This window comes from Anomalospiza imberbis, chromosome 19 (assembly GCF_031753505.1).
Source record: "Anomalospiza imberbis isolate Cuckoo-Finch-1a 21T00152 chromosome 19, ASM3175350v1, whole genome shotgun sequence".
NCBI lineage: Eukaryota > Metazoa > Chordata > Aves > Passeriformes > Viduidae > Anomalospiza > Anomalospiza imberbis.
The window spans coordinates 6,032,038-6,047,732 of NC_089699.1; the positions used below are offsets into that span (position 1 = coordinate 6,032,038).

At 39.2% G+C, this 15,695-nt stretch overlaps 1 protein-coding gene across 8 annotated transcripts in view; it reads left to right on the top strand.

The window, feature by feature from the left end:
- The first annotated feature begins 771 nt into the window (after positions 1-771).
- B3GNTL1 (UDP-GlcNAc:betaGal beta-1,3-N-acetylglucosaminyltransferase like 1) overlaps positions 772-15,695 on the top strand; it is a 104,277-nt gene continuing 89,353 nt past the window's right edge. For 4 of the 8 annotated variants that reach the window (XM_068209352.1, XM_068209355.1, XM_068209356.1 and 1 more), the window contains exons 1-4: positions 772-929; positions 4,528-4,644; positions 4,763-4,862; positions 9,850-9,914. In XM_068209352.1, the coding sequence (XP_068065453.1) occupies positions 879-929; positions 4,528-4,644; positions 4,763-4,862; positions 9,850-9,914 (333 nt within the window). In that variant the 5' untranslated portion in view covers positions 772-878. Of the gene's footprint in view, positions 930-1,917; positions 2,690-4,169; positions 4,206-4,527; positions 4,645-4,762; positions 4,863-9,849; positions 9,915-11,851; positions 11,871-15,695 lie in introns of those variants that run through there. The other 4 variants (XM_068209359.1, XM_068209357.1, XM_068209358.1 and 1 more) reach the window with 4 other exon arrangements.

Below are 15,695 nucleotides of genomic sequence, written 5' to 3' on the forward strand. Positions count from 1 at the left end.
CAGTGTGAGAGGGAAGACGTGTGCTAATGTCTTAACAAACAATTCGATAAGTGAGGGTGCGGGTGTTAAGGTCTTTGGAATGGGTCGCAATGTCTCCATTAAGGAGCAGCAGGTTTGTGCAGAGCTCACACAACTTGACTGCTGAAACTGACAAGGGTGGGCACGAGCCCGGACTTCTAAACTTTGGGGGAAATGACACGTTTACGGGGGGGAACACGTGGCAGGCGATTCGGGAAGGCTGTACCTTCCTAGCACCTCAGCACGGGGAAAACAAAAGGGTAACGAGCGGCCGGGAGTTTGGGATAAAAGGGACGTCCTCGAGAGAGAAAACCCCGCGGGCGCGTGGCCTCTCCCTTTAGTCGAATAAAGTTGCAGGACTCCTCTCTGTGTCCTTTGTGGACACGGGTTTTTCAACAGTGTGATTTTCCGTACGAGTGTCTCCACAGCCGGGGCCGGGGCCGGGGTCCCCCTCACGGGCCGGGGCCGGGGCCGGGGTCCCCTTCACGGGCCGGGGCCGGGGCGCCCTCATGAGCCGGGGACGGGCCGGGGTCCCCTCACGGGCCGGGGCCGGAGGTGCCCTCATGAGCCGGGGCCGGGGTCCCCTCACGGGCCGGGGCCGGGGCCGGGGCCGGAGCCGGGGTCCCCTCATGGGCCGGGGCCGGGGCGCCCTCATGAGCCGGGGCCGGGGTCCCCTCACGGGCCGGGGCCGGAGGTGCCCTCATGAGCCGGGGCCAGGGTCCCCTCACGGGCCGGGGCCGGAGGTGCCCTCAGGGGCCGGGGCCGGAGCTCGGCAGCCGCCGCCAGCAGAGCCTCTTCCGGCCGCTCCCGCCTCCGTCTCTGTGGTTGTTCCTCCCGCTCCTCCCTGCGGGGCGGCGGCGATGGCGGAGCCGGGCAGAGCCGGCGGGAGCCCCGAGCCCCCCGTGCAGGTGGTACGTGGCAGGCGGGGCCGGGCCGGGGTGCCCCGGGCCCGGGGCGGACACGGCAGCTCGGGCGGGGCCGGGGCTGGCCCGGGAGGGCTCTCCCGGAGGGCTCGGTACCGAGGGGTTCTGCACCATGGCAGCCCCGGCGCGTTCGGGTACACGGGGGTGGCAATGAAAGTCGTAAAATCTTCCTACAACACTTCCTGCTTTTGTTACTTCCCGTACTTATATACATATATATACATACATGTGTGTATATGTATATATATATACATGTATATATATATATACATGTACATATATATATACATACATATATTTGTATGTGTGTATATATATATGTACACACACATACATATATATGTAGCGTGTATATATATATATATATATACACATACATGTATATATATATATATACATGTACATATATATACACATACATACATGTACATATATATATACATACATATATTTGTATGTGTGTATATATATATGTACACACACATACGTATATATGTAGCGTGTATATATATTATATAAATATAAAATTTTTTAAATATATGCGCATTTATGTATAAATTAAACAGGTAGATAAATATACAACATCTATCTCTATCTGCGCCTATATAGCTATATAAATAGATATATAAAAATACAGAAGTATATATTACACTTGTCTAGAATGTGTGGAGTTCAGGGAAAAGCAGGTAGTGTCACAATGCTCAAGTCCAGGTTAGATTCACAGCTCTGTTTTAAGAGCCATATTTGGCTCATAGGCCATGAAACTCCTCTCTGTTGGATGCTGCTGTAAATCTGCCTCACATAAGGAGATGGTAATTCTGGCTCAGATCACGCAGATTGCCACGCAGATGATTTGTAATGCCAAAAGCACATTAGTTGTTTGCAATTTATGTCCCAAATACTCAAAATTACTTTGAGGGAGCTTTTCACTCTCTATAGTTCACTGTTTTGGTAGCAGTCTTCAAAAACAGGAAGGGCTGCTGCAAGAACTAGAATAATTATCTCTGCTGGGATTGGGAAGTAGGAGTTGGCATAAACTGTGGCAAAAGGACACTGGGAAAACCATTCTAGGTTTCCTTACGCCTGCTTTTAGTGAGTACTTTAGCAAGGTTGGTGTTTGACCCTGGAAAGAGGGTTTGTCAGCAATGCCAGAGCTGTGGTTGTTCTTGTTTTGGGACAGAAGAAGCAGACACACTCTCTGGAGGTTACTACCAGCTGGTATTTTTGCTATGAGACTGCACCTGTAAGTGAAATAGTGCCCTGGATCATGTTTTTCCCCTCTTAAATGGTCCAAGGAAATTGAATTATTCTGATACGGTCACATGGCATTAAAAGCCACTTTATGACTGTCTAATTGCAACTCTTAAGCCAGAGTAGAAATCTGGTAATGAATGAGGGAGAAATGAAAGTCTAGATTGTTGATTTATCCTCAAACTAAAACTAAACACGGAAAACCAGTGAGCTGAGCAAGAATGGTAGAAGCTAAGAAAAATCTAGTACATAACATCAGCAATACTCTGAAGTGTTAATCCTATTGCTAAGTACAGTTATTTGTGTGGATTTGTTAATTTTTCAGGTTTTTCACAGAAGTATCATCAGCACTTCAGCTCTGGGCCTTAGTTTGGCAGGTGTCCAGTTCTCTATGGTGGTCGTGGTTCTGTGAAAGTAGAATTTGTTCACAGTAATGTGTTAAGGAGCTTGTTAATATATTATGAGCAGTTCAGTTCAGAGCACCTCAGTGCCATCAGGTATTTATGGGTTGTTTTATATGTGCTGCCCTTAAAGTACTTTTTTCTGCTTTCAGTTCAAACTAAACAGGGAGGTCAAACATCATCTTGCTATTTTGCACTGCTGCCCTGACTTAAAACAGGAGTACACCACGGAAAAAAAGCAAAGAAGTTCCAGTTTTCAAACCAACGGCAAGCTAGTTGGTGATGGCTTAGTCAAATTTTTACTAAGTGAATCAGAAAACAAATTGAAAAATAACTGATTTTTCTGGATGTGCAAAACTGCATCGGTTTATATTGTCATTGGAAGAATTGTGGGAACCCTTTTTCCTGAATGAATATGTTAGATTGGTATGAATGTGTAAGGTCATATTTTAATTGCCATGTCCACATAAAGAATATTAAAATCTTGAGTAAATTGAATATAATTCTTCAGAATCTCAGATTTTTTCCTTTTTTTATAGTCTCAAAGTACTAATCTGAGACTGTTCTGAAATAATCTTTTTTGGCCGTATGTTGTAATTATTGGGAAATCATTTTCACTTTTTTCCTCTCCCTATTTTATTTATCTCTCTAAAACACAAATCATAGGCCTACTTTACTTAAAAGTTTAGAGATGTTCCATCATCCTGCCAGAAATCAGGAGGTTCATTCATTTTAGATGTTTGCTATTTATTTGGCTGTGAAATGTTGTTAATCATTGTGCCCTACACAGGATTGGGTTGTACCTGTGTGTACATCCTTCAGTGTCCACAAATCTGCCTTCTGATGTGTGCACCTGTATTTGCACGATGCACATGTGTTCACGTGGCACTGAATAGTGAATAATTCCATTTCAGTGTCCCAGTGTTTTGTTTCTTAGGATTGTCTCCTGCTCACAATAGGAGAAAATCCTCTCTTTCTTCCAACCATGTGTTTGTGGTTACCTCACACAATGAGGAGTTTAAATTGTGTTTCTAGGGACTTCTTGAAATGTCCCATGAGAGTTTTTAGGAGTTACATAGGCCCTTAAGTTCCCCATCTATATGTAATTTCAGCAGGTACAGACTTGGCTCTCCCTTTTCAAGCACAGCCAGTGTACCACCAGGCTGATTTCTCCGGCCTTTGTATGTTGTGAAGGAAATGTGTTCTCTTTGGAGACAGTGAAAGAATTTTGGGGGTAATTTTTTAGGGATAATTAGCTCAGTGATGGGTAACTGAACTTGAACAGATAAAGCCCTGCTCTCTGGTTTCTAACCAATTTTCAGATCTTTCAGGTATGTTTTCCTGCTGTGAATGCACGTCTGAAGCAAGGGGCTGTAGGAGGAAAGCCTGCAGCAGGGATGGCAGAGTATGGAACTGCATCACTGGTCAACTTCCAATGTGCTCTAGAGCAGTTGTTGGTGGAATAATTTTTAAAAACTTGGCTGCAGCCTGAGGGTCCAGCTCCATATATGAGCATCTCCTATTAGGCTTGAAGAGAAATTGATGAGTAAGATGTTTTAATGGAGGACAGAAGTGAGGAGTGTCTTAAGAAATGCAGGGATACAAGAAACAGGTTAGGGTGGTGTTACAGATATTTCATTTGTGGGTTTGCTTCAGTGGTCTCTCTTGTTTCCTTGGACTTCCACCAAAAACCATCTTGTGGAGCTTAATTTAAAAAGAAGGTTGATAGAGAAGAAAGCAAATCATTTATTTGTAATGAAAATAAAGGTTCTTCACCTACTTTTATATTTTTAAGATGCATTTCTTGGTGAAAGTTAGTTTCAGAAGGATCTGCTACTTCTCCTTTTTACTAAATAAAAACTAAGTAAACAAAAATATGCTTCCTGACATGCATGTGGATCTCTGTTTGTTTTTTTTTTTTTTTTTTTTTGTAGTCTATCATTGTGCCTGTTCACAACAGTGAATGCTGGTTGGATGAATGCCTAAAGTCAGTTTGGGAACAAGATTTTAAAGGAACCATGGAGCTGTCAATTTTTAATGATGCCAGTAAGGTGTGTTCCAGACCTTCTTTAAAATACTGTCCAAGTAAATACTGTCCTTAACAAGAATTTTTGGTTCACTTCAACACACAAATTAAAATAGCTGCATCAATGTCATTATTTTTTCTAGGATGGTTCAGCTGAAATAATTGAAAAATGGAAGATCAAGTTGGAAGAAGTTGGTGTTTCAGTAATCATTGGAACCAACAATTCCTCTCAGCCTCGAGGTGGTATGTAGCTTAATTTTGTGAGAGTTTGGTTCTTATTGCAAGCACCTTCTGATTTTTAGTTTGAAAAGTGTCTTTGTAGCCATTTCCACTGCAATGGAAAAAACCCACATTGTTTTCTAGAGCTCTGTTTGAAAACTCATTCCAATTTGAATTTGGCCCTGTTGCTTTGAGCTCTGTAGAATTTGTTTATATGTTCAAGGAAAGAAGAACTTGGCTTAGCACTTGTGTGCTTTACTCTGCAAAAGCAAAAGAATTTTGTTTAATTGTAGTATACACAATGTTGTTAATGCTTACAATTTTACTGTGGCTTTCTGATATCTGATTTATCTTCAGGAGATGAGTTCTAAGAAAAAAAATACATTAAGAATTCCTTGCATAAGGATTTTAATAGTAAATGCATATCTTTCAGTCCAGTAAAATAGACCCTGAAATAGAAAACAAATACCTTTTTGGTATTGCTTCAATGATCAAATCAAACCAGAAATTTTTTATGTGAGCTAAAAACTCTCACTAAAGTCCCAAGTATTCACTCAAAGGGCTAAACCACTATGTTTAGTGAGCTGTCAGACAGGTGTATGATGTGATCCCCTATTCATTTGCATGCTAATATGAATTATCTCCCACTGCAGGAGATTACAAACAAATCTCTTAAAACAGATTTTCTTTTGCTTGCTTGGGTTGGTTTCTTTTTAGGGGGTTTTAGTACAAAATCTTTGTAAAGTGTGAAATAGAAATACAAGTCAGTTTTTTTTTGGAGAAGCTGTTGTTGAGTGACAGTAAAGTTGGAAGATCACATCTGTGTTCTGAGGAAGAGCAGCAGGACAAAGGAAGAACAGTGTGCTCACATTTTGTACTGGAGCTGTGTAACCAATGTTTCTGTCATTCTGGACTTTGTTTTAATGAGTAGACAGGTAGGAATTGTTAAATCATTGGTTCCAAGTTTGTGTCTTTGAAGGTATCTCTTAAATGTCACACTTTGGAAACACTGTAACACAAAATTTGGACAGTTTCTGGTTTTTCAATACACATCCTGTTTGAAGTGTAAAGAAACTCAGGCTTATTCCAGTCTCCTCAAGATCATCTTCTTATGCAAAAGCACACTTCTGTTTCAGAAAGTTTGCTTTTCATCCTCTGTTGAAACATGCAAATAAATTGGGAGTTTCTGCACTGAATTCATCTGCAACCTGGTAGAGGCCCCTGGCTTTATTTACTGTCATTTCTCCTGACTGTAGGCTTTACATCTGTTTTTAAATAGTTGTCAGACATAGCAATACTGAAGTAACACAGCATAACCCTTACTATAAATATTTTTAGTATTTTAATACCTTTAGCATGAACTGGTGTTGTTTTGACAGTGCAGCTTGTAATATTAGAACTATTGGGCTGGAAATGACAAAAGGCAGACAAGCTTTTTAGAGGGAATTTTTTCTCTTTTGAGCAACTGATACAGCTGGAGTTAAGCAATGTCAAGAATTACTCATAATCCTGTAACTTTTTCTTGTTTTTCTCCCCTCTCTGCTATTGGATGATCAGTCTCTTTTTAAAACTGACTTCTTTTAGTAGCTGATGATCAAGAAAATAAGTAGGTTTCAATTTCTGAAGTCAAAGAATAACCTCAGAGGTTGTTAATTCTGATACTTAAGACAGTCAGTAATGTTTCTGCTAATACCGTGGTGTTGTGTAACATATTTTCCATTTTTATAAACATTTGCTATGTCTAAAGTCTTGTTCCTACTAGAGTGTTGTATCAATTGTGTATAAACTAGGTTTTAGTTTGCCAGAGCACACAAGCAGGATGGGTTTTTTTTAAATTTTAGAATTCTGACGTCTATTCACCTTTGCACTTCAGGAAACTGAACCTATAACTGAGTTCCAGTTGTGAATTCCATTGTGCCAGTAGGGAAATGTCAGATTATTTTATGGTTTAGCATGCATTTGTCACTGTTGGGGCAGCTGGAGACTGAACAGATCTTTAATAAATTGGGGGTGGGAGGGGCTGTGCAGTATTTAAATATATAATTTAAATGGTGTGAAATGCATAGTTCTGCCAAAAAACCAACCCAGGCTTATCCATGTGGGAGACACTCTCAGGTCACCATTAAAACAAGGACATCTTTACTTCATGGTTGTTAAATTTTAGAAGCAGGTTACTTGAAATCCATAGTATTTGTTTGCTTTTGGTGATTTACTTTCATTTTGTTAAGGACTAGGTACAACTGGAAGGAGTCTTGCCTTTAAAAGAAGATGCTTTGGTACAGAAACAATGTACGAGTCAGGCTTCACATCTTCAACTATTTACACAAGATTAGGATTTATTTCTGATTCTTTTCTAACATGTAAAAGAAAGGGGGGGGGACCTTGGAAAAAAGAAAGGGTCACTTGCCTAAAAAAAGGAAACCTTTTTCTTTCCAAGAGTAAGGAATGTTAATATCTCACCGAGGCTTAAGTTTTTATGGCTGTAACCATGGTAACAGGCTCTTTTCACCAAGTAAGCAGGCCTTACAAAACTCAGAGACCTGGCACAAACATTTCATTTTGTTCAGTAGAGTAATATTAAAGAAATTTTTTTACTCATGCCAAACACAGAATTTGTTGTGGTGAAAGAATTTTTAATACCTAGTTTCTTCTATGGGGAATTATATTTATCTTCTTAATAATTTAAAAAATATGTGTATTTTCTTCTCTCTCATTCCTCTAAAAGATATCTGGTATATGAAAAACTTCAGGATGTTTCTATCTTAAACACAGCAAGAAATATTTTCCAACTCTTTCTCATAACAAATACTAGATATTTCATGATTTTATTTAAAGTGGTTTATTTGAAAATGAGATTTGAAATACTTCAGAAAGTTCATAGAGTAATATAATTGCCATCATTGCCATCTTCTAATTGCCTTGAAGCCTCCTTCTCTCTTTTCTTACATTTTTGATTCCTTGTAATTCATTGTTATCCACTGACGGTTGTTGAAATATTTTGGTATATTAATGTCAGCACTGAAATGTAAGTCCAGGCCACTTTAGAGCTGCTGTGGCTTCTGATAGTACTGATATGTTTAAAGTTGGGCAGATTTAATTCTGTCATCATTTTTGTGCTGTTCTTTTATCTCTTGCTTTACTAGGGACCTCCACAGGACTGGGGGTTGCTGCTTTGGCATGTCCAGACCTGCTGACTTGCATCAGTTGTTTCCCACTAAAACTGCTCGTGCCAGGACCCAGCTCTGCTGCTGTGGCAGCTCCAGTCTCTGCCAGCTGCTTTTTTACTGCCAGTAAGAAGGAGACTGAGAGTAGATGAGATTCCATAATCATGGGTCTGTAAAAGGTAGTATGTAAACATCCTGTAAAATAATAAATCCAAAAACTCATGATGAAGAGAAGTTGAGGTGAGCATTAAAGTACATGAGAAAAAAGAACACAGTTATAAGGAATAGCCTTTATTAGTTGTGTTCTGGTGGTAGTTGACATAATGTTCCTTGAGGCAGTAAGAAATGCAGTCATAAGTCTTTTTCTGTACTTGGACAGCTCAGCAAAATAGCCAAGGAGTACGTGCATTACAGCTAAGGGAACCTTTGAGCCCAGTTAAATCTGTTTCCTGAGCAAACTTAAATTTGTAACGCATAAAAACATAAGAGAATTACAGAACCCTGTTTTTTTCCAAATTCAAAGTCAGAAACTTTGTGGATAATATCATTTAAAGTTATTCTGCTCCACTTCATGGTGAGATTTTTTGGCTTTACATTTCCAGTTTTCCCCCCAAAGACTGAAAACCCTACAGTATTGCATGTCTTCACAATGTTTATTTTGCAGGTCAGGGTGATCTTGCTGGATTCCCTGACTTGGTTCCGCAAATACTCCAAAGGGAGCTTAAGTGTTACATATATGACCAAGTGGAATCCATGCAGCATTTTTCAGACTAACACTGGATATAGTAAGGGCTTTTCTTAGAATGCTGCCCAGGGCAAGAATTCAGAGATCAGAATGTTCTTAAGTACACCTTGTCTACCTGCAAAAATGATCCCAGGTAAGCATTCCCACCTTGTGGGTATATTTCAGTGGTTGCTGCAGTCCCATCCTTACCTTCAACTGTGGATTCCTCCTCCTTCCTATTTATCTGCTTCTACCATTTGTGTGATCCTCCAGAACAGTTATCTGCTTCAGAAATTAAGATGACAAAAAAAAAAAAATTCTTCTTTTGTTCATTCATTTCTTCCTGGTTGATAAAAAGATTCACCAAGTGTCAGGAGGTCAGAAAGTAAGAGACCTTCGGTGCCAATCTTGTCATTTGTCTGAAGTGACATTTCAGTGTGGTCTCCATTGAGGATACAACATGTTATGGTATAAATAAATCACCTTTGTGCTCTGTGTATGTATCTAATAAATCAGCCTGCTTTGGCTCCTCTCTGCACCCCCTTCACATAAATGGCACGTGAAGTTTTTGTGTTTGCAAACTTTATACTTAACAAGCACCAAGGAACAGAACTTTTTGAGTCCTCCTGAGAACCCTGATGGGAAGAACAGCTGGTCCTTCTCTGCCTCTTATGTTTTGCTGGTATTTTTTAGGGCTTAAAAGGTGAATGTATGTACAGCCAAGGGTTTTCAGCATCTGCTCTTTGCAAAGAGTTGGCCTAGATGACCTTTAAAGGTCCCTTCCAGCCCAAAGCTTTCTGTGATTCTACAAGCTGATGTTCTGAATATAAAACCTGCCCTCTTCAAGGTACACATTATATATTATGTCTTTGGGGAAGGCTGGCAAAAGTACTCTTATTCTACTTGATTGTAGAATTCTGGTACTCACTCAGAGAAGGTGACTGACATAGGCATCCTGTTTCAATATTCACAAATTACCTTGCTTTAAAGATCGAAAAATCTGGTACTTTATGTAATACTGATTTTTGTATTTTCTTTCATTTGTTCCTCACTTTATTAAGATTAAAAAAGATGCAGCAGCAAAAACTCCTCCATATTTTTATCTTTTCTTTCTCTCTTTCAGTTGGATTTGCTAAAAATCAAGCAGTAATTCAGAGCTCAGGAACCTATCTCTGCTTTCTGGATTCAGTAAGTTAATGCTTTTTGTCTAACTTGGTTTTGTCAATATGATCCTTTCCTTTTTAATGGAGTTGTTGATTTGCTGAAAGACAAGCTGCTTAAAAGGGTTTGTTTAGTGTGCAGGTTACTATTTATGGCTGTGAAGTTGTTGTATTCCAACCTGTAGAAAGCCTTACATCATTCTTTGATTATATCAGATTTCACAAGCTGTTGTGAACAGGGCTGGGCAAGGTTGGTATTTAGGTGTTTTGAGGATTTTTCTTTCCCACATTCTTCAGAAAATTGTATTGATGAGAAACTAAGAGCTAATCTACTGGCTTTTTGATGTAAAATAGGAGAGATCTCACCTTCCAAGTTGAATTTTTTTTTCCTGTCCTTTGTTGGATATCTTCTGTGAAGCCATTCAGCTCAGTAACCCCCAGATAAGGATCTCACTTCGTGCAGCTGAATATGCAGGAATGGTTTCACAAAGGTGCCCAGCTGAGCACCAGAGTGGAGCCGTGTGCTGGGAGCAGGCAAGAAGAGCAGGACCTTTAAGGCTCACTGATCTCCTGTAATTTCACCTGGAGATTGATTTCTTTTCCTCTGAATTGGAACTGAACTATGGGTTAGGGTAGTACAGGATGAACTGGCTGCTGACAGGGTTGGTTTTCACATACAATTCAGCTGTATATTATGATTGTCTGTGCTTGTTAAAAAGTGTTGTGAGAGTGGGTATGTGAACTCCACAGCCATTCTCAGGTTTTAATTAGGGAAATCCTTCCATTTGCAAACTCCACTGCGTTATCAACTTGATGTAAGAACTTTTTTTTTTTGTTAATATGTTAAAATATTGTGATTTTTGTGATGTATTGTTAGTCAGTGAGGATGTTTATACATCTAAAATGAAAAAAAAACAAAAACAAGGGAATTTATGGTTTGCTAAGTTTGTGTATTCTAGGCTTGCATTACATTGCACAGGGCATTCTAGGAGGTCTGCAGGATGAGGAATGTGTGTACTTGAGCTGGCTGTAGTTATCTGAGTACATGAATGAGAAATTAATCTACTCTTGTCCCATGAAGCTTCGTATCTTCTGTCTCAGATATGCATAGCTTGATGTACTGAAGTAAATTATGGATTAGTAATTCTTTTCAATTCACACAGATCTAGTTGTTTGAAAATCACTAGCAGTGAACTAGAAAATCAAATTTTCTAAATGAAGTTAATTCATATTTTCATAGTGATTCTTCAGAATTCTCAATTTGTTATTTACCATATATTATAATCTTCCTGCTGCTGTATTGTTTCTGTTAGCTGACTATTGCAGGAAAACAAAACATCAGGGAAGCAAATTACAATTATTAAGGAATATAACTGATAATGCTACTGTTATTTCTGCAATATTATCATTAGCAGAAGTATGTATTTAATATTATGAAGCATTACTTGAAGTGAGTTGAGGATTTTATGGTTTACAGTGTGGATAAACTTAGGAGAAGTTTCCAAGATATGCTATTCTATGTGTTTCTATTGCTTCTTCAAATCAGAGGCATTCTGGACTACCAGAAGCCTAATCTTGTTACAAAAGAAATATTAAATGCCTGGTGTTAATCAAACGTATCTTCTACTGTCTCCCCTTGTGACTACCATTTTTTGCTGAAAAAACAAATAAAATGGATGTTGAAACTGCTACAAGTCCAAAAATTGCTCAGTGTTTTGGCTGTAGTTAGTAAATGTTGTGTGATAGTAGCTGGGGCACAGATGTTGCCAGCTGTTTAACAACTCTGCTTCCACACACCACCTACCTTCTTCATTTCAGTCACCAGTCCAGGATCCAGCTCTCTAGGAAGGAATGTTGATATCAGCCTGTTGGAATGTGCTGCAGTAATGCCAAGGAATTGACCTTCAGAAGTGCAGCCACAAGTTCAGGTTTGCTACAGGTGGATGTGGAGAGGAATGGAGCTGTTTGTGCACATTACAAATAGGTGGAGAAATGTATCCCTGGCTTTTTGTGATTCTTTGTTTTCTCTCTGAAGTGAAATGAGTGGATGAGCATATTTGGGAGCATCTTTGGAAGTGCTGGCTCCAGCAAGGCTGTTTTTGCTTGCCATTCCAGCTGGAGTCAAGCTGCTTGTGTTATGTCTCTCAACACAGATTTCTGAGGACAACAAACTGGGAAGAAATGTGGAAAAAAAGGGTTACAGGTCTCAGAACTGTCAGAATTTGATCAGCCTTTTCTAGTTTGAAGTGGCAGCTGTTGGACTAACAGCTATTGCAGATTTTTTTTACTGTGGTTGGAGTTACAGAGTTCACCTCCAAGCTACTGAGGCATTTTTCCCCTCTGGGAAAACAAGTAGAAAAATTGAAGCTACTCAAGAATTTTTTCATATATAACATTTATAATATGGGAAAATAAGAGCTAATTTTGCAAATATATTTCACTGTTAGCTTTTCTTCTTCAAATTATCTGCAGTTATGACTTTATCTGCCAGATTCGTTGCACTGTAGCTGTAGTTTGTCACTTCTGTGGGGTGGTGCCATCTTTGTTAGAAGCATTTACCCACTTGCAGCACAGCAGAACTCTCACACTAAAAATTTTGCTTTGAACTGCTGTTTTCATTGACATGCACATAAACATGCCTCTACTTGTCTGAAACTGTATTTCTTTAAAAAGGATCATGCTTTCATTTCATCCTAATAATCTGTGTAGTTTCCAATTATTTTACATTTATTCAGTGTGTTGTTGGAGAGTTCCTGACTGTTAAAGAACATTAAAATGTGTCCTTTTTTGACCTGCAGTGTTTCAAACCCAGTTATAATCACTTGAGAACTTAACGTGCTTGTTTTAATCTCTTGAAAGGCTCTGTTGGCAGTGTATCACAATTTCAGGGATTCTCAGGCAGTTCAAAGATGTGACTTTAAACCATGCTGCCACAGTGTCACTGCTTGCTAATAGTCAAAAATTCCATGAGGACACAGGTGAGTTTTAATCACCAAAAATGAGGGTGAACCACACCAAGTTTGTCATTCCTGTGATGGAATTGGCAGCTGCTGACCTGTGCCTTTTGGTTTGGGAGATTGGTTTGCATGATTTAAGTTGGGAATGGTAATTCTTAATTGCTGTGCGCATAATTGCTTATTTTCAAATTGCATGTGTTCCTTGAGGTTCAAGTTCAAACCCACCTCATTGAGGGCCTGTTGCTAAAGGCTTTGGAGGAAGGTGCTTGGACCTTCTCTAGCCAGATGTGTCAGGCACATTCAGTTAGAAACAGATTGTTTTTCCAGCCTCTGTAACTTCCTGGGTTTGGAAGCATGGATTTCCTCTTAGTTGCCATTATACCTTACAGACACTAATAAACTACTGAAATATTCCTCCTTTCTCTCAAATTAGTCTGTATTTCTTAGGAAATGAAGATGTGATCAGAGTTCATGTATTTCCTTTCTGTTGTAGTTTTACATACTGTTCCTTGGGAACTTATCCTCTGATTCAAAAACTGAAATAAGCTGTTACACAAATAGCAGGTGTGGATGTAGTGGTGAACTCCATTACCAGAAGAGTTGTCCATCTTTCCTAATCACTAATCAGCCCCAAAAAGTCAAAATACAAGTGCTTGAAGGCATCATTTCTATCATTGTTTTGTAAAGATGAGCTTATATTAAAACCAGATTAAATGCCTCTGTCTGGTATGAAATGTTAAATGAAGAAGCAAACCTTCAGAACTGGGTTGCCATAACCTCTCTCTACATGTGTCTTCATCTATTCAGTAGTTATAGAGGACATTTGGAATTGCTGGCGAAGCTTTTACACTTGTCTGGGTTTACTGGCTTTGCAACTGAACACCTTGTGAGTTACCCACTTCACTTGACTGCAAACACATCATCTTTTTCAGTGATGTAACTATGAGAAAAAATCAAAGGTGATCTCCAGTGACCACAGAAAAGCAAGATATGGAAAGGCATGTGTCTGCGTTTGTTGAATAAATGCACCGAGGTGGGAGCTGCTTCTACAGCAAGTTTCCTGAACAGCTAATAGTGATGCTTAATTAAAAGACTCCATAAAAGATTGTCAGGCTCATAAGGACACCACATAGATCTTTCCATGTAGACCTGTTTGTTGCTATGCTCAAAAAAAAAAGAAAAAAAGGTGCTCAATGCAGTCACCTTCTTAAATTTAAAGTGTTTTCTTTGTTGTCCCCTTCTTTCTCAGTTTAATTTGGGAGTAGAAACAGAAAAGTAGCATTTTTTCTTATGGTCTTGCAGGTACTGACAGATGATTAGTCTCAGGTGATTTTTGGGTGCCATTTGAGTGCCTGGTTCCAATGAGTTTGATAGTGTGGGGCTGTTCAAACACCAGCCCCTGGAGAGTTGCCTGGGATCAGGGTATTTCCTTCAGCAGAGCTGTTGACAGGCCAGTTTTTGGAGGTCCCAGGCATTTCATTTCCCTGGTTCAAGGAGTTGAACTGAACAATAGCAAAGAAAGATTTTCCCTCTAGTCTGAGCAGGTGCAGGATAAACGAATGGACCATTTGATGAATTGAAAGATTTTGGAGATGCCATATTGTTGCCCAATGAGTGAAACATTCCTCCTGCTGTTGCTGCTGGTTGTATTTTGAATTTAATAGCTGTAATGGGAAGAAGGTGCTGTTGTTATGAGAGTGGAGTGTATCAGCTCTCAATCCTTTTTTTTTTTTAATTTTGAGCAGCCAAATATGAAGGACTTTGGAAAAGTCCAAATGAGATGCTGAGTCGGTAATGTGAGCTTAAGAAAGCACCTCAATTCTGAGCTATAATTAGTGTTTTGTTTCTGTGAACTTGCCCTTGGTTGCAAAGAGTAGGTGTGTATTGTGCATTGAATTGTATATTCTGTTTTACTTTCTGAAGTGCAGAAGCACCAATTTTTAAGGGAAAATGATGAAGTTTCCACTGTGTTACCCAATGTGATCCACACAGCCTGGCTGAAGAGGCCAGCTTTTATATTCCAACTATATGATTGGGGAAGGCATGCATTTATTTAATATTTGTTTTGTATTTCTTTTTATTTTTTTGTCCATTCTTTCCACGGGAGAAATTTGTCTTCATCCTGTTGGCTGTATATCTGCTAGGGGACAACCATTAGAGACTTCCATGTGAACAGAGAAAACTGAATTTTATTGTAAACTTCTGTTTTGTTAAAATTATTTTTCAGTGTAAGTCCCTGCTCCTATTGTTATCTTCCCTACTCTCACCTAGGAAACAGAAACAAACTAAATATACTTCCCTTTTTTTGTATGGACCATTTTTTTTCTCTCTGAAATGAGTGAATAATAATTTGGAAAGTGTTTCCCTGATTACTGAGGTTTTGTTCTTAGTGTTAAACCAAAAAAAAAAAAAAAAGATGACCAAACTCTGCCTGTAGAAACTGAAGACTGGCAACACATTTGCTGAATTCAATATCATAAGTGCAACAGCTTTGATAGAAAATTTTTGATTGCATCATCTACTGTTGGGTAAAATATTTTACCACCTTAGTTGTTTAATACTATAGTTGCTAAAATTCCATAATTTTTTTTCAGGTGCTCTTAATTTGTGGTACAATCGCTTTGGTTTTACTCATTTGAATTTATTTGGGTTTTTAAATACCAGCCTTAAATCCATCTGAATTCCCTAAGGTTATTTCACTCTAAATACTGTTTTTCACTCCATGGTTACCTTTGTAGTCATCCCTAGTGAGGAATCTGTCAAAGTTGGATTTTGCAGTTACTTTCTGGTACCAACCTGAATCCAAAAATGCTGAATGATGGTTGTATCTCATTTCTGTCTGGGGTGTGATT